We start from the raw sequence: 24,979 nt of genomic DNA on the forward strand, positions 1-24,979 counted from the left end.
AATATACAAAAGACAAGGCTATGTGTGTTGTAGCCTGGCACTTGCAGCAAATTACACATTGCTTGACCTTGATGGAATCAGAGGTACAGGACACTAGCCAACTAGCAGAGGAGTTAGCAGGTTCATATTATAAATCATGTAGGCTCTGAAACAGGAAAGTACCTAAGCATGTGTTTAACATTAAGGTAGACTGTAGAGTTTTTGTATCTTTAAACGAAGTGGCCTTCCCCAACATAGTTTATCCACTTAAGAACTGCAGTAGATTTCTGCCTTCTCAACTGGAGCTTCTCCCTTTTTTCCTGAAAAATTGTCTCATTTATTCTAATTAATATTCCATACTTTTCTACTAGCTGACAGCCATCAAATACCTTATTCTTGATTTTTATGCCCTTACCTCTTCTTCCAGAGCCTTTTAAAAGATAGGCTGTAATTAAAGGAATAAATTCATCAGCTCTCTATACCAAATATTTGTAGCCAAAAATAATCCTGCTTGCAATGAACAACCCTCTTGGAATAATCCAGTAAATGATTGGAATTTATAATCTTATTACAGTTCAGTGCAGTACAGACTAGGGAATTATGGCCTACTTTGTTTAATATTAATCTTTAGTGTGGAATTTGGAACTGTTAAAATAATGTGGGGCCCCATATGAAGGGAAACGATTCACTTTGCTGTCACTGTAATAACTTATGGCTCCGTTTTTCATTTGAGGCAGTGGAACGTACAGAGTGAGGGAGCAAACAGAACCAGAGCTGCCTACTGGGGCTCAGCAAAAAGCCTGAAAGGAATTTCCATGTGGACGTTTCTGTGTAAATTAATATGCAAATTTGCACAGAATCACTAAGTGTGGTCCCTCTAAAACAACAGATCCATTCTCTTTTCCTCCACTCATCAGTTACACCAACACAAATACATATAAATCCTCCCTGCTGCATTCCATCAGTTCTCCATTTCCTCTTTGCCGTCTTCATCCCCTCTCCATCAGTCTTTCTCTCCCCCTTACTCCATTAACTCTCCATTGTTCCTCACACCAAGCTTCTTTTCCCGTATATATAGTCTGCATGCTGGGTTCCTTCTCTGCATGTCTGTTGCTGTTTAGGTAGGTGGCTGCTTCTCTGAGACTTCTCCAGACAGTTGCTCAATGCTCTCCCCAGCTTCCTCTGGGTCTGTCTCTGGAGGACTGAGGGCAAAGAAGCTGCTGACTAGCTATTATGAGGGGAAATAAGGGATCCATCCCCTGCTCTGCCCACTCTGGTGAAATTCCCAGGCAGGGAGGCCAAAGATGAAGCATGATTTTCAAGATCTGCTCTGAGCCAGTGGGCGCTCCAGGAAATACTGCACTTCCAAGGCACACAGTGATTTCCACAGTGACCTGGCCTATAGAGAAGGGCTTTGGTTAGTATGTCTCCACAGGTGCTGTATTGTGCATTCCACTTGTAGCCAGCAGCTCCGTTGGTGATAGGGCATGGAGGATTACAGCCCAAAATTGTCAGCAAGCCTCACTTCCAGTCCTATATCTCGACCATGTTGTCTCCCCAGACCTTACAGGTAAAATATTTCTGTGGAAGTTAGTGGTGTTTTTTCCACCTCGCTAACTGAAACTGAGTCTTACAGTGAACGTGCTGACAGACCCAGAACTATCTTATGTTATTGGGCCCAGTACTAATACTCTGTTTTTTAAACTACTGAAAATGTGACAGTATATACTGAGCAAATGATTCCCAGGAAGTTCCTCGTTTGATAATACAGGGAAATTAGCAGTCGGATCACTTTTTGAAAATATATTTTCTGTGGTCTTGTATTAATAGATTCAAAGCTCATTAACATTGACAGCAAGTAGAAAGATTGGCTAGTTGGTTTCTAAATGTCATAGACATTCCTGAATAATTTAATGAGACAATAGATGCCCCACGGTACAAGAACTTTACAGTTGTTTCTTTATGCAGAGCTAGTTCATTATTCTAGTTACTTCAGGCATTTTATGTAAGACAACTTGTTGCTTGTTAAATTATTGCCTCTTTGTTTTTGGATTTCTCTCTGGTGCAAATCTTGCAGTCCTTTCCTAGACCTGAGCCAAAGAAAACTCCCACTGAACTCTGTGCATGTATTTGTCTGTTTTTGTTTTTAAAGAAATTCTTATGATGTTCTGTATAGCAGCTGTCCTTCTGCTAATATCTGTTTGGAGATATGCTCACTGTGATTATACTGTCTCTTTAAAGTCAGAAGGGGCAGAGGATTGGGGACCAGGTAACCCCAATTCCAGGAGTTCTGGGGCAGACAGGCATGTACTGAGAGACGACGAGTGGTCTCAAGGTAAAATCTGGTGTCCTGAAAAATCTTAGGTTACTAAGCCTGTAGCACAGAACAGGGCAGCACAATCTCCTCTCATCTAATCAAGATGCATGTTGGTAAGGAGGGCAGTATATAATTGACTATTCCTATATCATGGGAAGAATTTAGGACATGGGTTGGAAGAGAGCTGCTTGCCTGCTAGCTTTTCATAGGCATGAGAGACTTTTTTTTTTTTTTTTTTTACTCTGTCTAAATTATGTGTGAGCATTGAAAAATGAAACTCCCACCCAAGTAGCAACTCCTAAAGGGGAAGTGGGACAAATGTAGAATGTTGGTTCTGAGTTTTTGTTTGTTGAGAGACTTCAGCTTGCTGCTAGTCTGGGCAGAGTTAGGGGTGAGGTTTGTGATTAGCAAACCTGGAAAAAGCTGGCTCCAGGCTGCTGTCTGGTTAACGAGTGAAAAGTCCTTGCGGGGGAGGGGCCAGGAAATAACTGTGTGGATTGGGCCTGTTGTGAAATGATCAGTCATGATAACGTCTCTTCATTGCTTTGCAAGTTATTGAAGGAGAAGGTTTGTCATTTGTCCTGTTTTAGTCCCCCATTCATTAAGGTACTTGGTTAGGTGCCTAGCTATTAGCACACGAGAAACCCTATTGAATACAAGGGGACTACTCATGAGTCCAAAGGTAGGCAAGTGTTTAAAAGCCTTGCTGAATTAGACACTGCGCATCTTCTTAATGCGGCACCTGCTCCAGTTTACAGCCCATTTGCTCTCCCCTCCTTTCTCCCTGTTCTCCACATTCTCTCAGTTGATTCTGTTCTCTACAGAGACTAAGAAATCCATGCTGCCCTCCTCAGAGGTCAGGGAAGAGGGAACAGCTGGTATGTTCTGTTGTGGCTGCCCACAACTGGATGGGGATCCTTCCTGTTGGGCATGATCCTGCTCCCACTAAAATCAATAACAAAACTCACTGATTACAATGGAGTAGGGTTCAGTCCTATTAGCAGGAGGGTTGTTGTTTTTTCCCCATCTTCCCTCCTGGCCTTTTGAAAAGAGAGACCTGACTCAACCGCTGGGCATTCATGCCTCAGGCCAATCCTTTGTTTTCTCTGGGCACAGGTAAGGATGGTAAATTTAGATTGATTAATCAAATAGTCGACGATATGTGCATCAAACAATAGGTTAGTCGGTAAAGGCACATCCGCCTTTGAAATTTAGCAAGAGCCCTGCCGGCTCTTGCTACATTTCAAAAGCAGGGAGCACGGGGCCAGCGGGGGACTGTTTGAATCCCCCACTCCTCTCCTGCTCCCACGTGCTTCTGCTTTTGAAATGTAGCAAGAGCCCCGCTTTTGCTACATTTCAGAGGCAGCAGCGCCACCAGTTCCCTGCTGCACCCCTGTCCTTCCCCCACCTTTCCAGAGACGTGCTGAGGGGAACTGGTGTTTAAACTGCGCTCTTCCTGGCCCAGCTCCCTTCCCCCCTCCCCCTGCTGCCTCTGTATCAGAGGGACTAGTTGAGTGGACTATCCGATAAGCATGTACTTATCGAATAGTTCACTAGTCGCTTACATCCCTAGGCACAGGACCGTCCCTGCCAGCCTGAAACTTACTTGCAGAGAATTCAGGAAGAAGAGACTCATAGAGACCTGGAAAAGGAATCTGGTAATGACCTGCATGGGGCTGTGAGACAGCTTTTAAAAAAGCATGTATTTCCACAGGGTCTCCTGCTAAGCTCAGGACTAGGACAGTATTAGTGGTGACAGAGTGTTATTGGCCATAATTTGGCATCCAGTAAATATACAAAACTAGTATAACTTGAATATAAGGAGGCTGAGGGGAGGGAGGAAGAGAAGGAAACTGGTTAGGGCTCTCCTTCCTTTTACCCCATAGTCTTATTTTTCTGGGTTTTTATCCTCCCATTCTATTTCCTACATATGTGTTGCCCATGTTTTGCACTCCTCCTGAGAGCCCTCTACGTGTAAATTGCACCACTTTGTGACTTAACCTCCAGATTCTTTTAGGAATACTTTCGCACTTAATTTGTTTCATATGAGCTAAAATTAAACTTATGCTCATGCAGCGGCATTGATTGCGATCCTAGAGCTGTGATGTTTGACCTTCACTTTGAGGTTCAATATCAGAGGAAATGCAAGCAGCATGAGTAGGTTCCAGATGCAAGCTCATATATTTGAACTTGAAGAATTAAATTGATAGGACAGCTCTTTTAGGTCATAATGACAGGACTGTTAGGTAGTCTTTATTTTAATTAGAAGACATTTCAGCACACGTTTGCCTAACAAACCGATCTAACTGAGCAACAATTTGGTTTAGTTCTTGATAACTTCTCCTCCATAACTTGAGTACAAATCTGCAAGCTTTTTGGGGGAGGGAATGGGGGGATTCCTTTCTAAAGAAGAGAGAAGCAGAATGAGCAGGATATGGCAAATGTGAGTAGTTTGTATATATTTCTAAACAGAAATTGTGCAACATAGTCATGAAGAAATGGAAAACTTTAATTACAGTGAGAGGAAGCAGGCTCTGTCTCCAGCCTGGGTAAGGACCAGTGAGTGCCAATTCAAAAGTTTGTCAGTCCCTTGCCTCAGTGCACAGTTTATTCAAACACACAAACTCAGGAAGTAACACAAAACAAAGCAAATCCCCTGGCTGTAGCAGGCGGTAGTCCCTAGAGGCCACAGAAAAAGCTCTTCTCAGCCATGCCTTCCCAGAGGACAAGTCCCTTGCTTAAATCCTCTGCTGAACCATGTAAAAAGCAGGCAGCCCTTATTATTTGTGTCTTGTCATATAGGCCATGTCTACACTACAGAGAAAATCTTAGCTGCCGATCTTTCGGGGTTCGAATTAGTGGGTCTACTGAAGACACGCTAATTCAAATGGAGAGGAGCACCCCCATTGACACTAGTAGTCCCGCTACTACAAGGAGTAAGAGAAGTCAAAGGGAGAGTGTGCTTCCGTTGACCTCCTGTAGTGTAGATGGTTCCAAAATTCGATTTTTAAGATACTTTGACTCAAGCTACACAATTAACATAGCTGGAGTTGTGTATCTTAATTTGAACTTATCCCCTAGTGTAAACCTAGCCATAGGGACTTGAATTTTTTTTCTCACCCTGAGCTCGAGTAAATTGGTGTAGCTGCCTTGTTAATAGAGCAGTGCTGATTTACATGCTTTTATTCAAATTCAACAACTGACTAATTTTGGGGGTCATTTTGCAAATTTGTACTCAAAAATAGGCCTGCTTTGGGGTAAAACGAGGCCATTATCTCTCAATGAAGTCCTATTTAAGGTAAAATTAGTTGCCAAATGAGATTTGGACTTCAATGGTTTGTATTTTTGATCAAAAAACTTTGTACTGGTGTAACTAAAATCAGACTTCTTTGTACTGGTGTAACTAAAATCAGACTTCTATCTCAAACCTGTTCAAGTGCTTGAACTTCTATTCCGTTTTATTACTCAGCAACGTTCGCTTTTTCTTCTGGCTTCCAATTTCCCAGTTCTAATTAGAAAATGACACCTTCAGGAAGCGGGTTATTGTGTAGGTTGATATCTCCTTGAACCTCCGATATCTCATGCTAGAAGCTGAGAGGATATTATACAACGCTTACCCGAAGTCGTCCTATTCAGTGTGTTGAGCACGTGGATCCCATAACATATTCTGAATATAGGTGTTGCTTCAACTCTACCTTTTAATAGGAATATTCTGGAAGAGGGAGCGGAGGAAATCTGATCATGAATAATAGGTTTTATCCACTTTCAGTCCCGCACAGGTATCTAGTACAGGTTGAACCTCTCTAATATGGCACCATGGGGACCTGACCAGTGCCAAACCAGAGAATTTATCAAACCACAGGAGGACAATTATTGTCTAGCAGCATTACCAACACTTCCACTGCTTACTGGTCTCTGAAAAGACATTTAGGGGTAAATTAGAGCTAAACAACAGCATGGAACTCTGGGAGTCAGGACTGGTGGTGGTAAGCAAACCTCATAGGACCATGGGAAACTTGGTCACACCGATCAAAAGTGGACATCCAACTAACTAAAATCAGGCTGGTCCAGGGGGGTTGCTGCACCAGAGTGTGCCAGATAAGAGAATTTCAACCTATGTGTAACCCACACACCTAGTGTGGTTGCTGAGCAATGCAACAGCTACGATCAAGAGACCTTTACAGCATGGGCTGGGAGCCAGCTGGCTTATAGTTCACAGGGTAGAAGCTCCTATACTTTACTGCAGAGGTCCCAGGTTTAAATCTGTCCAGTGGTGGCTACATATGCAAGGTTGAACTTGATTTTTTTTTTTAAATGAGCAGCATTTCTAGACTTGACAAAAGAGATTAATGAAAAAGATAATTTCTTTTTGATGCTGCTCTTTCTATGGTATTAGCTGTACTGTGCAGTGCCTTTCTTTTTTGATGGTTTATTCACTCAGGCTTTAAAGCTTGACTCAATTCATATATTATCAAATAAACACATTTCATACACAGATACTTTGCGAAAGGTATTTTAACAGTAGGGCAAGTTAGCAAGTCAATGTAACTGTGCCAGCTTATACAAACTGCAGATATGGCCCATTTTGATGAAAAGGGAAGATGTCAAGATAGACTTTTTTTTATCTTGTTTTTTTAAATCCAACTTTTCTGTGCTCCCAGTAACACTTTAGGATTGTTAAAATAAACTTACTTAAAATATAATTTATTTTTCATCAAGTACGGGTTTTTTTTCTCTAAATTGAATTACATTCATAAACAATGGAACCAAACTGGTCAATTTCAGTTTGTCTCTTAAATTTCACTTTTTTTGTTCTCCTATTTGATTAGCAAAATACGACAGGTTTCCAACTCTGCAGGTGAATGGATGAACTTTAAAACACTCAGGCTTTTTAACTGGAAATTAAAACATTCTCGCAAAATATTTCTGTTTATATTCACTTTGTAGGGAGCCAACATATTGATGATGTTCATGTAAATTAAACATCAAACAGACTTCGAAACTTGCTTATATGCCACATACAATATTTTGAGAGATTCCTCATATTTCCATAGAAGCATTACAATCTGAGTCATTTATTTCTGTGAAGACTCTTACTGTGTAGTTCTGCATGATGAACAGTACCCTAAATTACAGGTTTTGGAAATAAGATGTGATGAATATTTTCTTGAAACAGTACAATATTGATTATTTCAATGTAATAGCTGATCACTTTATCCACAGGCTGCTAAATCTTATTCACGGTAAAATTAGGTGCCAAACGAGACATGGATTTTTATGGTTTATTTTCTCAGATTCAGAAAGCAAGATCCTGTTTTGTAGTTGTGCTTGGAAATGTATTTCCAAATACTAAAAATGCTATGGGGGGGGGGGGGGGAAGAGAGTGACTGGTGGGTTTGGTCTTCTTTTGTTGAAATGGTTTTTCTGTGGGCAGTATTAAAGTCATCCAGGTGTAATCACATGAGTGCTAGACTGGTGTAGCAGTGCAAGTGATTTCTTCTTGTAAAATCCTGCCTGCCTCCCCACCCCCACAACTTCCAGGGCACAGAAAGACGACTATGCAGCAGTGGAGCCATTGATGTGGTCCTGGTGTACAAAGAGCAGGCAATATTTTGGAAAACCTTTTGGGTCTGCATCCACTACAAAGTTGTTCTTTCCACCGGAACTATCCTAGCAAGCAAGAGACAGACTGTATGTGGTGCATCCTCAACTGTGCAGCAGTTAGTCGTCAGGGTTAGTTTCAAATTAGCACCACTTGTTATCTCCAGAAGTCCTTCACATACATCCAATTTACTCAGGTTCTGCAAGGGGCCCAGGACTGGACTCTTAGGTATTTGTAATTAAAATGTGTGAACTCTTAATCTGAACTGTGTTGAAAGGTAACTCAATTTTTTAAGGGATTAGAAAGGAGATTTAAGAAAGATTTGCATAGCCATAGCACTGTTTTGGCATACAACCAAATTCTACATATCTTTAGTTGAGTATGAGTCTATAGGTACTTGACTTCATTGGGAAACAGTATGTAAGGGTCTTGCCTCGTAACAGGATCTGGCCCTGTGCTTTGGTAGGTGAGTGTCACAGATGTATCTGTTAATTACATTTTCTCTGAAAAGAGATGTTAAATTGAGGTCCATTGTTCTGAGAATGGAGGAGTGGGGGGGATAAGATAAATTTACACTGCAGTCCTTCTTAGAATGCCTCCAGACTCTTTAGGATAGTTGATTCAGCCCACTATATAAGTACTGTAAATTAGCATATATAACCCACACCCGTGCATAATCTGCAGTTTTTCTTGAATGAATAAAAAAAGTTTTAGATAACCCACGGTTGTACGCATCCACGGGTTATATATGCTACTTTAAGGTAATTGCACATACCTGCTGCCAGCGGGGGGGAAAGTAGAGTGCAGCGCAGGCGAGCTGGCCAGCCTGCAGGAGGGGAGCCACACTTGTGCCCGGGCTCTGCGCAGCCGCAGTCATTTGGACTTTAAACATCCTGCGCGTTCCAGAGGGATGATGTAGTCTGAGATTTAGGTCCGGCTTTTATCTATAATGGGTGCACCACCCAATCTGCAGCTGGTTTTGCACACATAATTTCTTCTTGGCCTGGTGCTCTTTTGGAAATGTGAAACCCTGGGAAATTTTATATCCTGTATATGCCTTGTATTAAGTGGCTTTCTACTATAATAGTTTAACCATTTCAATATTCAGTGTTTATGATTTAGGGAACATTTATCCTTCCCTTTCCTCTCAGGTTAGAGGGACTGTATACAGAAAACTAATATAGTGAAGTAAAATTCTGACTCTTATTATTCTAGTGTCCTGCACAAAATATCTACTTAGATGATGGTGATTCATACTGTCCCAGTCTGGTTAGGATGCATCAAAATGAAAACTGGCACCAAATGAAACCAGTCCCACAGTAGAAGTGAGGCTACAAAGAGAATGGTACCAAAAGGAGATCCGGTTTCCACTATAAGATAATGGTGTAATTTTCTTACAGAGCAGGGATTAAAATTGTATTCAAATATTGGTGGAAGTGAGTGGGAAAACTAGTAAAAGAATTGGGTTCCCTTTGATATTGGAGGGTCGAGGAATTCCCTTTTAAGCAAAAATGGCTGACGACAGAAAGAAAAGCTGGCCTCTGCTTTGAGATGCTGGGCTGGGATTCAGCATTTCTGGGTTCAGTTCCAGCTTCCTGTGTTACATTAAGGAATGTCCAGGCCTGCCAAAAGGGGGAGCGGAGTAAAGGGGGCAATTGTCCTAGGGCCTGGCAATTCAAAGGGGCCTGGGGCTTCCAGCCACTGCTACTGTGGCAATGGCGGCAGCTGAGACCCTTTGAATTGCCACCAGTGTGCTGCTCGCGTGGTGCTGAAGTCCCGGGGGGCAGCACTGCAATTTGAGTGGCGCTGAAGGCTAACTGTCCCGGTCCTGCCCCTTCTGTCCAAGGCCCCATTCTGTGTGGGGACATACACACACCCCTTTCCCCGGGGCCCTCGGGCATGTCATGTAATCATTCTATGTTTGGATTTCACCCTCTGTTTCTCCTACACTTTCCCACACTGTCATTTGTAAGCTCTTTGAGGCCGGTGCTATCTTTTGCTTTCTATTTATACAGTTCCTCAGACAACAGTATAAGTAGAAATCATGTCCTTTCCTAGAAAACATCATTGCGAGGAGTTCCAATGAAAATTACATTGATCGTTTTGAGGGAGGATGCCAAGGCTCTCAGGATTATCTAGTTAGCCTAGTGTAAATAAAAGCATTGATTGCTGATATTTACATATCATGTCACCCGGAGCTCTGGTTGGAATAAACAAGAATGTGTTTATCCATGGATGATCTTATTAACCAAGCAGGCAGTTTACAAATGCCAGCCTTTGGCTGGAAATATAGTGAGGGTTTGCTAAATTAAGCCAGACATCATCATTCAAACCACAAAGCCGGTTCTTGCCTCCAAGTCTCAGTGAGGTGACACAGGTGCAATCAGGCTGAATGTGGCTTATAAATGTGTCTTCTGTGCATCTGTTTTAACTAAATGTAGGGATAACTCCATATTCTATTCCAAATGTCTTGCAACTCTGTTTTGATGCATTATCACCGTCCTCCAACCTCAAGAAAGTTCAAATTTTTTTTTGTTAATCCAGAGCATTTAAAGCCTGCTGTGACTAGCAATGTAAAACTCAGTCCATTTAAAGCACAGAACCAGCAAAGCGCTCCCCACAAGCAAACTTCTGCACCCACATGCAACTCTGTTAACTTCAGTGAAATTCTGCCCAAGCATAGGAGCTTCCATTGACAAGGAACTACTTGCAAGATCTGTACTTTAATATGCAAGGTATCCTGTGTATTTTATGAGCTCTTTGGTTTCAATAGAAGCCCTACATGCAGAGGCCTTGCAAGACAGGGTCGTTAATTTGTTTTCACTCCCTCTATCATTCACAAGCAAGATATGGAATCTACTATATATTTGGAAGAGTCTGTTTGTCCATCTGTCTGTTTAAAAACTCCTCCTAAATATATATAATCATACAGAATGCATTCACCCAAAACTTGGCACAACTGATTACAAACATCTCCCCTGACCTAGATCGAGATTGTAATTAAATCATGCAAAAGCTGGTCTTGATATGAAAGTTTTGCAGAGCTCTGCTTCTAGCCTAACTATTCCGCTTTCAGTGATACTGTGTGGAAAACAGTACTTCAATTTCACAGCATATTTCAGGACTTCAAACTTCTGGTTTTGTGCCTTTTGAAAACAAAACAAACAAATTTTAAAATTCCCTGTGAAATGGAAATTACAATGGAAAATGCTCATGTAGATAACTTCAAAACAAACTCCGCCAGGTAGGATGCAAGGGAGCCAGGAGTCTGGATGCTTAAGGAGCCATAAAAGAGCAAAAAGCCCCAGAGCTTGGGAGCCAGCAGCCTAGGTTTCAGAGGAACTTATTAGCTGTCTCCAAAGAACGTTTTGATTGTGAGGAATCAACAAACTGACAAAAAAATAATTTTTCCAGCCAGCTCTTGTTTTCAATTAGATCAAGAATAACTATTAAATAAGTCTCATTTGAAGTGGTAGGAGAATCTGGATTCATTTTGTACCGCACTTGCTCCTTGTTTCACCTTCAACAGAAGAGCAATGTGACTTTTCTTTGTTATATTCAGACAGTCATATCGTGAACTTGATCATGAAGCAGTGGTTGCAATTGTATTTCATAGTTCAGAAAAACTTAATCAATGTGACAGGTTCAAAATCCTGCAAGATATTTCATACTTTCTGCTGGATCATCTTAAAAAGCACTACATAGCTCAACCTCTCTGCTGTAAAATTGCAAAACTACCTTAAAAATGGCAAAATTATCCTAAAAAGACATTTGAGAAAATGACACAAAACTAAACTCAACTGTGAAATATCATTCAAAGTCTTTTCTGATCCCTCATTTAACAGGCATCCAATCCTAAAGCGTAGTGTTATGTTATTAATAAAGCAAGTAGGGTAGTCACATTCAAGTATGCAATCTTCGTCATACACGCTCATACTTATCTCCTATTGTAAGCACAGCAAGACGCTGTGGCTATTGTAGGCACACTGGACCAGATAGAGCATTTTCTATGCCTCCCACTTTCTCACTAGTGCTACAAAACCCTGATATAGTGAGACCAAACTACCGTAGCTGTGTATCAAGATCAAATGTTTACAATCTACCATAGATCTTATTTTAAAGGTAGGCATAACATGCTGCAGAACTTTCCCTAGAGGAGAAATGTACATGATTAGCCTAAGCTGTTTCCAAACATTTTCAAAATCTTTAAGGCTATGCTCCCAGATTATACTTAGGGCTAGCCCTACCATGAGGTGAATTGAAGTGGCCGCCTCAGGTGCCAGACTGGGGCGGGGGGGGGGGGGGGGGGTGGGAGGGGGGGTGCCACTAGGACCCAGAGTGCCAGAGTGTAGAAAATTGTGTCTGCTGCTGGTGCATATGTAGGTAGCAGAGCAGCAGTACCATGAGAGGAGTAGAACTGAAAGAAGGTAGAATTGAGACCTTTCTAAGTTTTGGCTCAAGCGAGGGGGCATGGGGTCGTCATTTGAGCTCCCTGACTCAGGTGCCAAAATGTTGTGGGCTGGTCCTGACTATTCTTAATAAAATCGGTGCTCTCTAGAACTCTTAGGCTATGCCCCTCCTGATAAATGATGTCAACTACAAGTAGCAGAGTGTGGCTAATCCAGTTCCTTTTCAGCATGGTATTTATTGTCATGTTGCATGTGCCAAAATTTTGTTCCAAAGGAATAATGCCAAAGAGGATTGTAAACATTACTTATGGTGTTTCTATGGAAGGACTTGTAGTGATAATCAGAGAGAATGAAAATTTGCTTTTTAGAGACAAAAAATTAGGGAAACGATTGTCTAAAATCTCCAAGCTCAAGTACACGTCTGAAAGCATGTGTTTTTCATTGTACTGTAGTCACATAATACCATTTATCAGATTAGGTTGATCCCATTGTTGTCAGTTCTACCTTAAAATGGAAATGGTGAAACTGAGAGGGAGAAAGTTACTGTTCTATAGTTTGACTGCAGCCTTAATAAGATGAATAATGGTGAACATAAGAATGGAAATGCTAGGTCTGATCACTGGTCCATCTAGTCCTGTCTTTTGACAGAGGAGAACGTCAGATGCTTCAGAGGGGACAAAAAGAACAGGTCAATCATCAGTGATCCATCCCCTGTTGTTCAATCCCAGGTCTGACAATCAGAAGCTTAGGGGCACTCAGAGTGTAGGGTTACATCCCTGACCATCTGGGTTCTTCAGAAGATGTGGAGTGTTCCCAGCCATTTGATAGCATCATCAGCCTAGTGAAAAGCCAGTAAACCCCTCCTCTCTTGTCAGAGTAAGCCAATGGGCATTCATCACACACATGCAACCTCATCTGAAGTTGATGGTTGCCCTGTCCTGTCCAAAAATGGTTCAAGGATGACTGCAGGAGTCTTGGCAGGTTAAAACATAGTGGCTGCGTCTAGACTGGCATGATTTTCCGCAAATGCTTTTAATGGAAAAGTTTTTCCGTTAAAAACATTTGCGGAAAAGAGCGTCTAGATTGTCACGGATGCTTTTGCGGAAAATCATGCATGCCAATCTAGACGCGGTTTTGCGCAAAAAAGCCCCGATATCCCCGATGGCCATTTTCGCCAATCGGGGCTTTTTTGCGCAAAACAGTTTTTACCTGTCTACACTGGCCCTCTTGAGCAAAAGAATTTGCGCAAGAGGGCTTTTTCCCGAGCGGGAGCAGCATAGTATTTGCGCAAGAACACTAACAATCTTACATTAGATCATCAGTGTTCTTGTGCAAATTCAAGCAGCCAGGGTAGACAGCTGGCAAGTTTTTCCGCAAAAGCGGCTGTTTGTGGAAAAACTTGCCAGTCTAGACGCAGCCAGTGGGTAGATGTTTAGGTGGGTGATGAGGCAGTGATTAATGAATGTTGTTGCTGACTACTCATTATGCCAAGCAGATTCTGTCATGTCCTTTGGTGACATAAGTGACCATAAAGGGTATCTAGAAGATGGGTGAACTCGTGGCTGATTGAAGAGATCTAAGTACAGAAACAAATCTTGACTAATAGCCATTGCTGGGCCTATCCTCCACAAATGTATCTAATTCTTTTTTAAAGCAAGTTATTATTTTGCTCTTCACAATATTCCATGGCAACAAGTGCCATAACTTGACTACATTGTGTAAAGCAGTTCTTCCTGCTGTTTGTTTTAAACCTGCTGCCTATTAATTTAATTGGATGGCCTCTAGCTCTTGTGGTATATGAAGGACTAATTAGCATACACTTTCTCTATACCATTCATGATTTTATAGACTTCTATCATATTACCACTTAGTTGTTTCCTTTCCAAATTGAGAAGTCCCAGTTTTTTTAATCTCCCTTTAAATAGCAACTATTTCATACCTTTAATAATTTTTGTTGTCCTTCTCTGTACCATTTCTATTTCTGATGTATCTTTTTTTTAAATGAGATGATTAGAATTGAATCCATTATTCAAGTTATGGGCGCATCGTGGATTTATATATTGGCATTATGATATTTGCTGTCTTATCACAAAAGCTCATGATACTATTTATCTAAAATCTTGGTCTCTAAGGTGCTACAGGACTACTCATTGTTTTTAAAGTTACAGACTAACATGGCTACCCCTCTGACTACCTAACATTGTTAGCTTTTTTGGTGCTGTTGCACATTAAGCAGTTATCAGAGACCTTGCCATGATGAATTATGCATATAAGTAGTGAAAAAAGCATACTTTATATGTGCAGAAAGAAGATTGAAAATGGGAAGATTTTGCAAAAAAAGTCAACATTTTGAAATTTTCTGTTTTGCATTTTCCATGAAACTTTCTGCATTTTTTTTCCATAAAACTTTTGTAAGTCACATTCAAAAGTTTTTGTTCACTCAATACTCAGTTTTCTGTAAGAAAATGTGGTTTCTCTAAATGAAAGAAATATAACTTTATAAACAATCTTTATTTTAAGAATTCAGTAAAATGTTCTGCTCAAGAAAAGAAATCAGAAAATTATTACAAAAATGAGAAATTTCTGTAATGTCGTTTAATTTTTCCTAAAAATATTGTTTTTGAAGGACCAGTTTTGGAAGAAAAAATATTAAAAACTCTGAAAAGCTTTAGTGCATGCTCTGAGTCTTTTTTCTTTAGTAGAGAGACCATTAACTTAAAATCATGTTAATTCTTTTCATAAATGAGTTAAGTAATTTCATTTATTACACTGGCACTTAAAATTTCATATCCTATTCTAGTACCCATTTTTTGGTTTGTTGCTCTGTGAGAAACCCACCCAAATGGAAGCAAGGGACTGTAGCAAGAAACCAGTGACATCCCGCTAGTATGTCATAAGTACCAGTTTGTATGTCATAAGTGCCAGTGACATAAGTACCCAGATTATCAAAGGTTTTTAGGTGTCTAACTCACAGTGAACTTTACATAAAGTCTCTTTTTATATAAAAGACATGCTTTCTTTGAAGTTAGAAAACTAAATACCCAAGAGAATTTGGGCTGTGGAACCCTAAGTCTCACTGAAACTATACCTCTTACTCAGCGCACTCATGGTAATTTGAAGTAAATGGGAAGTCCACTGCTCACCTGCTTATAGTGACACAAGTAACAAACGTATTTAAAAGCTTTCAAAGCCTAAAGCTGTACCACATACAGGTGAGCGTAAGTTCCACTGATTATTGTGGATTTCCCTAATGTACATGGAAAAACTCTGGCCTAAGAGGCTGACAAATGCCCATAGTAAACAAACTGAGGGAAAAAATAGAAATATTTTCTGGTAATCCCTCAGTAATAATCATTGTAGGTGTAACCTATAACAGCAGTATGTAAATGTCTGTCTTGCAAAAGTGTCATTTTAAATGGATGCTGTCCTTTTCATGTGAAAATTTTGTAGTAACTGTATTCACTTCAAAATACCATTGTGAAAGAGATGCGTGATAGTTTTCCAAGTATAATTTACCACTTGTTAAATTAATTTTATCCCCAAAGAATATTTCTTCTGGATCTGTGAGGATTTACAGCTGATTTATTGTGTGACTATGAATTGTCTGATATAAGAAAGTTTTGAAAACTGCATAGGCCTGCTTGGATTTTATTGTATGATGAGCAAATTGGCAGGAAGAAATCAAATAACTGACTTTGTTATTGATTGTTATTGGAACTGATATGACAATATATTTTCAGGGTCAAGCTGTTGCTCAGCTCTGCTCAACAATCCCCAGTGTTACAGTTTTTGGAACAGCTTCTTCATTCAAACATGAAGCAATCAAAGATTCAGTAACTCACCTGTTTGACAGAAATGCAGATTATGTCCAAGAAGTAAAGAGGTAAGGGTTTTATTTTGATTATCGGAATTTGTAGTAGCTAGTGTATTACTAAGAAAACAGTTAGTTAAGAATATCTACGAGAACTGGTTAAACAGGTTGGTTTTGAAACAAGCGCACTCCTTTAGTGTAGATATTTTCAGTCTTCCCAATGAAAAGATAATTATAGTAAATGAGTATCTCCCTCTTACTTTAGAATCAGCATAGGCTTTAGTGATAATGTTCACTTTTAAATGTCTACCACAAGCCAAAGGAATTAAATGAAAGTGAACAAAGAACATAATTGAGGGAAATCTAATCTCTATTATTTTCCTATAGGCTGGTCATCTTTAATTTTTGCTGTTCATGAAGTCTTTTATTGTAGATTTGGTGCAATTTATTCAAATTTGGGGGGGAATTATCTAGTGCAGTTCTGTCTTGGTTCTTGTATTGTGCGAATCACTAGTATCTTGAGTTCCATGGTGTCAGAATTGCGAGTAAGTAGATGGTGTTTGTTTGCTTTAAAGTTAGAGTCATTCTGTAGCCTCTTGAAGTTGTCACTAAGGCTTCAGTTTCTTCGCAATTTTGGGGGGGTTGGTCTGATGAGTTAATCTGAACAAATGGGGGAGGGGAAGCAATGTTCACAGAAAATTTTCCCTGTTCAACATGTAACATTTTGAAGCACATTTTCATCAGAGTTCAGAACAACTCTCTGACTCTTACCCATGGGACACTGACTTCTCCTGTGCTTTACCAGTGGAAGAGATAATCTCCTTGGAATGCCCCACTTTCAGTGGTGGTAGGTGTTCATTACTGTATTCCAAAGGGATTATTACAGTGGAACCCAGTTATAATGGAGACAAACTTTGCTACATGGAGTTCGCTACAAGCAATTTGGAATCTTCACTGTGGCTTATTACCAATGGATTTTCCCCTATGATCAGTCTATGGGATGTATGATTAAGGGCCATTTGGAATAAAGGTAAAATATACCTGCAAAATGTCTCATTTTCTTTTTGTTTGCCATGATTATGGTTATGATTATGACGACATGGTGATGAGTGTGTCACTGAAATTCAGGGGATAGAGCTGTGGGAAAATAAAAATGTCCATCCCATGGGAAATTCCTCTATTTGGAATTTTGGTTTTGCCTTGTATCAGGAAATGGAAAATGTACAGGCAGTCCCCGGCTTACGTACAAGATAGGGACTATAAGTTTGTTCTTAAGTTGAATTTGAATGTAAGTTGGAACTGGTACATATTGTAGGGGAAACTCTAGCCAAACATTTCTCCAGAGCTCAGTTTTAGTCTCCCACGCCTCACTTCCCTCAGTCCTTTATTCTCAAGCTGAGGTGTCTGCTGAGAAAAGCTGCTCTGCATCTCCCTGGTCTGCTGGAGGGGGGGGGGGGGTGCTAGCTTCACGTCTCCCTGGTCTGCTGGGGGGAAGCAGCTAGTGCGGGGTTGCCTCACCCCGTTTGTAAGTAGGAATCTGATGTAAGTCGGATCCATGTAACCTGGGGATTGCCTGTAGATTGATTGAAAGTGGATTTTCCATTGGGGGGGGAAAAAAAAACATTTTGATTGAAAATTCCTGACCAGCGCTAGTAGAGAGATGTCTTGGGTGGCAGCATGTGGTTGATCTGCTTCATGTGCTCCTGTTTTATATCAAAATCTCCCAGTAAGAATATCTGGGATGATGCTTACAAGAAAAAAAAATTTGCTATCCCGATAATATTCTTAAAGGGTACGTTGAGTATCATGTTTACTAATGAAAGCTCATCACGCACCGAACTATAGAGAAAACTATTGCATGCACTGCTGTAGCAGTGGCATTCCAAGGATATTAGAAAGATAAGGTATGTGAGGTAATACCTTTTATTGGACCAAGGTCTGTTTGGTGAAAGAGACATGTTTGAGCTACATGGTGCTGAACAGACCTGAAAAAGGACTCTGTGTAGCTCAATATGTCTCTCTTTCACCAGCAGAAGCTGGTCCAATAGAAGATATTACTTTACCCACTGGGGGAAATTACTGGCCCACACAAATCAGCAGTGCTTAAGGGTTACACTACTAAGGGAAGAAGTCACATGTTTTGTGGCTCTTTGTATTGTGCTTCTGGCAGACATTTGAGAGCTCATTTGCTCGCTCGCTCTCTGTTTTCTGAGGAAAAATGAAAGATTTTTTTTTTATAGGTCATAAAGCTTTCCCTGTTCTCTGACTTTGTCTAATTGCAGTTAGGCAATTTCAAGAGGTATGGCCATCACAGCTAATAGTTGCTTTTGGGGATTAGAAACTGTACCTTATGCCTTTGATAGTGCCAAGGGTATAATTATCCTAGAATAATGTATCAGTGGTTGGCATAATTGTATAATTAAAGAGAACTGATAAATAATTTGCAACTACTAGGGTTATTTACTTGGTTATAGAGTAGAATAGCAGGTTTTAGTCAAACTGGGGTCAAGAGCTCACAGGATTAGTTTAGTACAGAGAAATGTGAAATCACATTCAAGTATTGGCTATATTAAAGTATTTCTCTTTTGCTTACGTTCTGAATATTGTCAGATGATATTCTTTTTCAGATACAAAATAGAATTTTCTTTTGGCCGGTGAATACTGAGCTATAGTTCAGAAATGCTTGCAAATAAGGTTATTTGCTGGAACCACATAATATTTCAAATCCTTTGCTACACAAATTATAGCCACATTCTGCCTTTCGATTCATGTTCCTTCCTAAATGGGGAACTTTGCATTTGTCCTTATTAAACTTCATTCTATTTACCTCAGACCATTTTTCCAGTTTGTCCAAATCCATTTTGAATTTTGACCCTATCCTCTAAAGGATTTTGAATTTTGACCCTATCCCTACCCTCCACTTGCAACCCCTCCCAGCTTTGTATCATCCACAAATGTAATAGGCATACTGTCTATGCTATTAGCTAAATCTTTAATGAAGATATTGAACAGAACTGGTCCCAAAACTGACCCCTCTGTAACCCCATTTGTTATGCCCTTCTAACATGACTGTGACCCATTAATAACTGTTCTCTGAGAATGGTTATCCAGCTGCTAATATAATTTCTACCTTCTCATGTTCTGCTTATTTCCCTCCTTTGTCTGGTAACAACTCTACTGCTGAGATAGATATGCATATTTTTTGTCATCCTGTAATAGACTATCTCAGTCAAATCTCAATTAAGCCAAACTTCACACTCCTCAATAATTATCTGTGTCACCTATAGCTTTCTAATCACACCACAATACTCTTCTTCCTCATTAATTTTTCCAGAAGAAATAAATACACAAAAATAGTGCAACTAAGAAATCATTTACAAAACACTTTGCTTGTTTTGTTGCAACTCACTCCCCATTTCACGTATTTAGCTGATGTCAGATTCTGACATCTTTACTCGCATTTAGTAATAAGTTACTCTACAAATAGCCCATTAATGTCAATGAGATCGAGTGAGAAACTACTTAACATGATTGTGAGCGGCAGGGTTGAGATTCTAGGCCAAGTTTTTGAAAAGCAACTATTGATCTTGGGTGTCTCCATTGTTGTATTCCCAAGAAGAAACGCCTGGTTTTCAGCAGGTGAATGATAAGCACTTCTGTTAAACTAGAAGTTCTTAAAATGGCTCAAGCTGTATATTTTGCAACTGAAGTGTCAAAATCACTAGTTGCTCTTTAGAATGCATTGTAAACTGTGGGTGCTCTGTAAACAGTAATCCTATAGTAGACCAGTTAAAAAAAGTGACGTCTTCATTCCTGTTGCAGTGTGAGTTTTGCTACTCTTGTGTTTTAGAATCTCAGCAGAAGGAGTAGATATTGTTCTGGATTGCCTGTGTGGAGAAAATACTGGAAAAGGCCTCAGTCTTCTCAAACCACTTGGGACATACATTTTATATGGTGAGTAAAAACATAAAACAAGTTTTAAAATAAAACTTGGGAACACCCTTTAAATCATCCAAACTTCTAAATTCTCACCAGGGAATATGAAGAGTATACATGACTGTCATGTTACACTTTGTCAGTACAATCATTTTTAGTCAAGAGTTTTCGAGGAGCTGAATTCTTTATAGGCTAAAAACGTAGGAGAATTCAGTTTGTGAAAAACAGGTGTGGTTTTTTTGTTTGTTTGTTTTTTTTCAAAATATTGAAAGGCAAAACTGGTTGTATGGTCAAATATATCCCTCTAGAAGGAATAAGTTTGGGGAGTGACTTTGAATCTCTTATTCCAGAAGCCACAGGAAGCTAACAGTTTGGCAGAAGTAACCACAGTATGATGAATGGAACTGTAGAAAGACTGCCATTCTGGAAGTATTTAATTTGGTCTGACACCAAGCAGTGCAAACTGTACCCAGACTTCTAAATCTCACATTTTAGAGCCTCAGCCTGTGTCACTGGCCACTCAGCATGTTTAATAATGGAATAGCTTTCCTACAATTCTGTATGCCACATACCTTACTGCTAATGAAACAGTAACACCTCCAGCCACTCTGAGAGGATAGTTAAATAAATTACATATCTTTGAAGACAGAGCCAGAGAGGAAGTTTACATGGTTCTAGCTATCATTAGCTGTTAAACTATAATGGTAGAGAGGAAACTGTAATAGGGAAGAAGGGATTTGCTACCAAATACCTAATATTCTCTAGTCTCCTTGTCTATGAACATCTTTCTGAGAGGCTGAATTGGTGGTTTTAGAAATAATGAATACTTGGCTGTCATTTGGTAGGAACGACTTTTTCTTTTGTTCTTGAAATGTGTAGGATGCTATCAACTTGACTTCTTTGATTGCTGTACCAATGATAAAAAGGAAGGGCATCATTAAACCTTATGCAATTTGGGAAAAAAACAAAGAAGAAATCTTATTTGTTGTTGTTTTATTTTTAATGCAGACCATTAAATGGCCTCATTCATTGGCATGTTAAGGGATGTTAACATATATGTGCTCTTTTTTTTTCCCCCTAGGTTCATCCAATATGGTTACTGGGGAAACAAAAAGCTTCTTTAGCTTTGCAAAATCAGTAAGTGTAGTACTCCTGTGGTTTTGCAATGCCACGCTTGTTAGCATTTATCACTGAAATCCGTTGCTGTTAGCAGCTTATTTCATTACCAATACCAACATAATTTATCTCCATTTCACTCTTTACTAACTCAAATAGACAACAACACACTGGTGCAAATAAAGAGTGTTACATGGAGTGGAGCATGATGTTTTTCTTTTGTTATGACAGCTAGACAAGAGTCTCCTCTTTATGCAATAAATGTTTGAGTTGCCAATAATCTGTGTAAAGTCATTTTATATCTTAGATAAAACTAAACTATCAGTTTGTTTTCTGACTGGCAGTAGCATGTTCTCTTCACTATACAATTGAGCTCCCAATGGGTTCTTCACGTCTCTGAAAAGCCTGTCAGTACAATGGCGTGAATTTGAGAATATACAGGCAGTCCCCGGGTTACGTACAAGATAGGGACTGTAGGTTTGTTCTTAAGTTGAATTTGTATGTAAGTCGGAACTGGTACATATTGTAGGGGAAACTCTAGCCAAACATTTCTCCAGAGCTCAGTTTTATTCTCCCACACCTCACTTCCCTCAGTCCTTTATTCTCAAGCTGAGGTGTCTGCTGAGAAAAGCCGCTCCGCGTCTCCCTGGTCTGCTGGCGGGGGCGCTAGCTTCGCGTCTCCCTGGTCTGCTGGGGGAAGCAGCTAGTGCGGGGTTGCCTCACCCCGTTTGTAAGTAGGGATCCGATGTAAGTCAGATCCATGTAACCCGGGGACTGCCTGTACTTAACTCTCAGAATAAACTTTAAAAAACAACAACAAATGGTCTGGTAGCACTTTAAAGACTAACAGAACATGTAGATGGTATCATGTGCTTTCGTGGGCACAGTCCACTTCTGCAGATGACCCCTTCATCTATAACATCTACATGTTTTGTTGGTCTTTAAAGTGCTACCAGTCTCTTCGTTTATCCTGTACAGACTAACTCAGCTACCCCCTGAAGCTTCTTAAAACTCAGAGTTCAGCTGGTGTTCATGTTTTGCAATGGATAGTGTAGCCAGCCCTGGTGGAAATGAAATTGGCTCCCACTAGTTTAGAACAGCTCCTATAGGTTTTGAAGAAAGCAACAGTTAGCAAGTAGTTCCTTGAGCTACTGATTCTCCATCTGAATCCAAGAGAGGCCAGGAGAATAGTATTTTTTTTTGAAAGATACTAACACAAACCACTAGGCGGGGCTATAAGTGTTTCATAATCAGATTAAAACTTTGGTATCCACAGTGTTGCACATTACAACTGTCTTGAAACCAGGTACCCTGGAGCTATGGTGGTGATAAACTGTATGGAAGTTGTAGGCTAAAACAAAAGCTCTAGTCAACATGTCTGGGCCTATATTAAAATTCCTTAAACCAGAATGAGTCAATAGCTGCTTTGTAATGGCTACTGGGGGTAATAATGCCATCTCCAGAAGCTGAAAAAACAATAAGAGAATATTTAATCAAAATGTTAAATAGTGCACCAAATTGTTCAGAAAGATGTAAACTGCTTTTTACACTAATCTAATTAACCCTTTGAAAATTCTTCCCAAGAACTATAAAAAAAAATTAATTAAAATTTTGCCCACTAGACTAAAACTTGCTAAGATGTGGGATCTCACTCCCAAGGCTGCCCTGGGGCTAAAATCATCAAAAATAACATCATTAGAGATCATTCAAGACTCCCTAATGTATTAATGTACAAGACTTCAGCAGGAGCTAGAGCAGCAGTGAGGATTGTATGATATTTTTGGTGGGTTGGGCTATTGGGGGGAAGTAGAGTTAAGGTTTTTACAGAGGGGTTAAACAGCTTCCCTAAGGTTAACAAAGGAAGACTCTGGCAGAGCTACAAATATAATTCAAGACTCCTAAATCCTGCCCCTTGGTCACAGGACTATCCATCCGATTCTCCCAATTGTCTACTTTTGCCCAGCAAAAACCTGCATTTGAGCTTCATATGCAAATCAGTTAGTTACATGTCTGTCTACCCTGTTTCTTTGTGCAAACCTTGTGGCTAGGATAAGACTGCTCTGGTAATTTTGGAATTTGGGCACAAAAAACAATCAAGTGTATTTTTATAGCCATTACTCTACATAAGACAAGGAGTAGTCCTGTAGTGTCTTAGACTACGTCTAGTCTGCAAGCCTCTTTCAAAAGTATCTTTTGAAAAAAGCCTCTTTCAGAAAAGTGCGTCTAGTCTACAACCAGTCCTTTCGAAAAAGCAAGCCGCTTTTTTTAAAAGAGAGCACCCGGGCAGTCTGGATGCTCTCTTTCAAAAAAGCACAGTTTGCATTACATAGCACCTTTTTTTTGAAAGAGCACTTTTGAAAAAAGGCATTATTCCTCGTAAAACTAGGTTTATCACGGTAAAAAAAAAGCCACGTTCTTTTGATTTATTGACCGAACACAGTGGTAGTCTAGATGCAGGTAAAGATTTTTTTTGAAAAAATGCCACTTTTTCCCAAAAATCCCTGTAGTCTAGACACACCCTTAGACTAGCAAATAGATAGAATCATGAGCTCTCATGGGCACAACCCACTTCTTCAGATGGGTCTCACATGGGTTGTGCCAATGAAAGCTCATGATATTCATTCTCTCTCTCTTTTATTTATATATTTATATATATATAATTTGTTAAGTCTCTAAGGGTACATCTACGCAGCAGTGTTATTTCAGAATAACTGGTGTTACTCCAAAGTAAAATAGTCCGCATCTACACTACAAGCAGTTATTTTGACATAATATCGAAATAATGGTGAGCTGGAGGACTTCTTACTTCAATTCCTGTATCCCTTATTTTACAAGGAGTAAGGGAAGTTGGAGGAAGAGTGCTCTTTCTTCAATTTCCTGCTGTGTAGACTGCACCAAAAGCCGAAATACGCTATTTTGACTTAAGCTATGCAACTGACATAGCTCAAGTTCCGTAGCTTATTTCAGCTTTAGCCCTGCTATATAGATCTACCCTAAGGTGCTACAGGACTATTCATTGGTTTTTGTTTTGTTTTTTGTTTTTCAGGTTACAGACTAACATGACTAGCCCTCTGAGACTTTTCTACATAAGACAGCTCAGTTTTCCATGCAGCTATTTCCTCATACTGTGCCTTTCTGCTGCTATTGTTCACATTTTTCTTTCATGAAATCCTTTCTCCTTCACCCTAGCCCTTCAGCTGCCATCAAAACAGAGCTTCTGTATTTTTGCTTTGTTTTTTTTCTTAATATCCTTGAAATTCATGGGCTTTTGAATCAATGTTGTGTCCTTTTATGGAACTTTTGAAGAGAACTTTTATGCTACGCTTACTTATTCTTCCATGGGAGATGTAAGCTCATCTAGATTGCTAATAAGCTGTTTGCATACACAGTATTATTGTGAAACCCTTTTTCCTGTGTGTTAGTTTGTTCTGTTAACCTTCATGCCATTTGTTTCTCTCTAGTGGTGGCAGGTTGAGAAAGTGAACCCTATCAAGCTGTATGAAGAGAATAAAGTCATTGCTGGATTTTCTCTGCTAAATCTACTTTTCAAACAGGGTCGAAGTGGCCTAATTAAGGGCATAATGGACAAACTGATAACACTGTACAATGAGAAGAAGATCAAGCCTCTGGTTGATTCATTATGGGCCCTGGAAGAGGTAGGGAAAAGGTTCCCTCCCTTGTTTCTTAAATTCATAAAGTAAATAATTATTTTGAAATATGAAATCAGAGAAAATTATTTACAGTAATTTATCCAACACATTTTCTTCTGAGAGTGAACTGTTTGCAAAACCCCTGACAGTGGCACATTT

General features: G+C 39.8%; 1 protein-coding gene across 1 annotated transcript in view; it reads left to right on the forward strand.

Moving 5' to 3' along the window:
- The window catches only part of VAT1L (vesicle amine transport 1 like), a 97,673-nt gene that overhangs the window by 21,509 nt on the left and 51,185 nt on the right, over positions 1-24,979 (forward strand). The window contains exons 4-7 of the mRNA XM_006122434.5: positions 16,048-16,190; positions 19,969-20,072; positions 21,136-21,191; positions 24,632-24,826. Coding sequence (XP_006122496.1) covers positions 16,048-16,190; positions 19,969-20,072; positions 21,136-21,191; positions 24,632-24,826 — 498 coding nt within the window. The remainder of the gene's footprint in view (positions 1-16,047; positions 16,191-19,968; positions 20,073-21,135; positions 21,192-24,631; positions 24,827-24,979) is intronic.

This window comes from Pelodiscus sinensis, chromosome 12 (assembly GCF_052426305.1).
Source record: "Pelodiscus sinensis isolate ZL-2025 chromosome 12, ASM5242630v1, whole genome shotgun sequence".
NCBI classification, from domain to species: Eukaryota; Metazoa; Chordata; order Testudines; family Trionychidae; genus Pelodiscus; species Pelodiscus sinensis.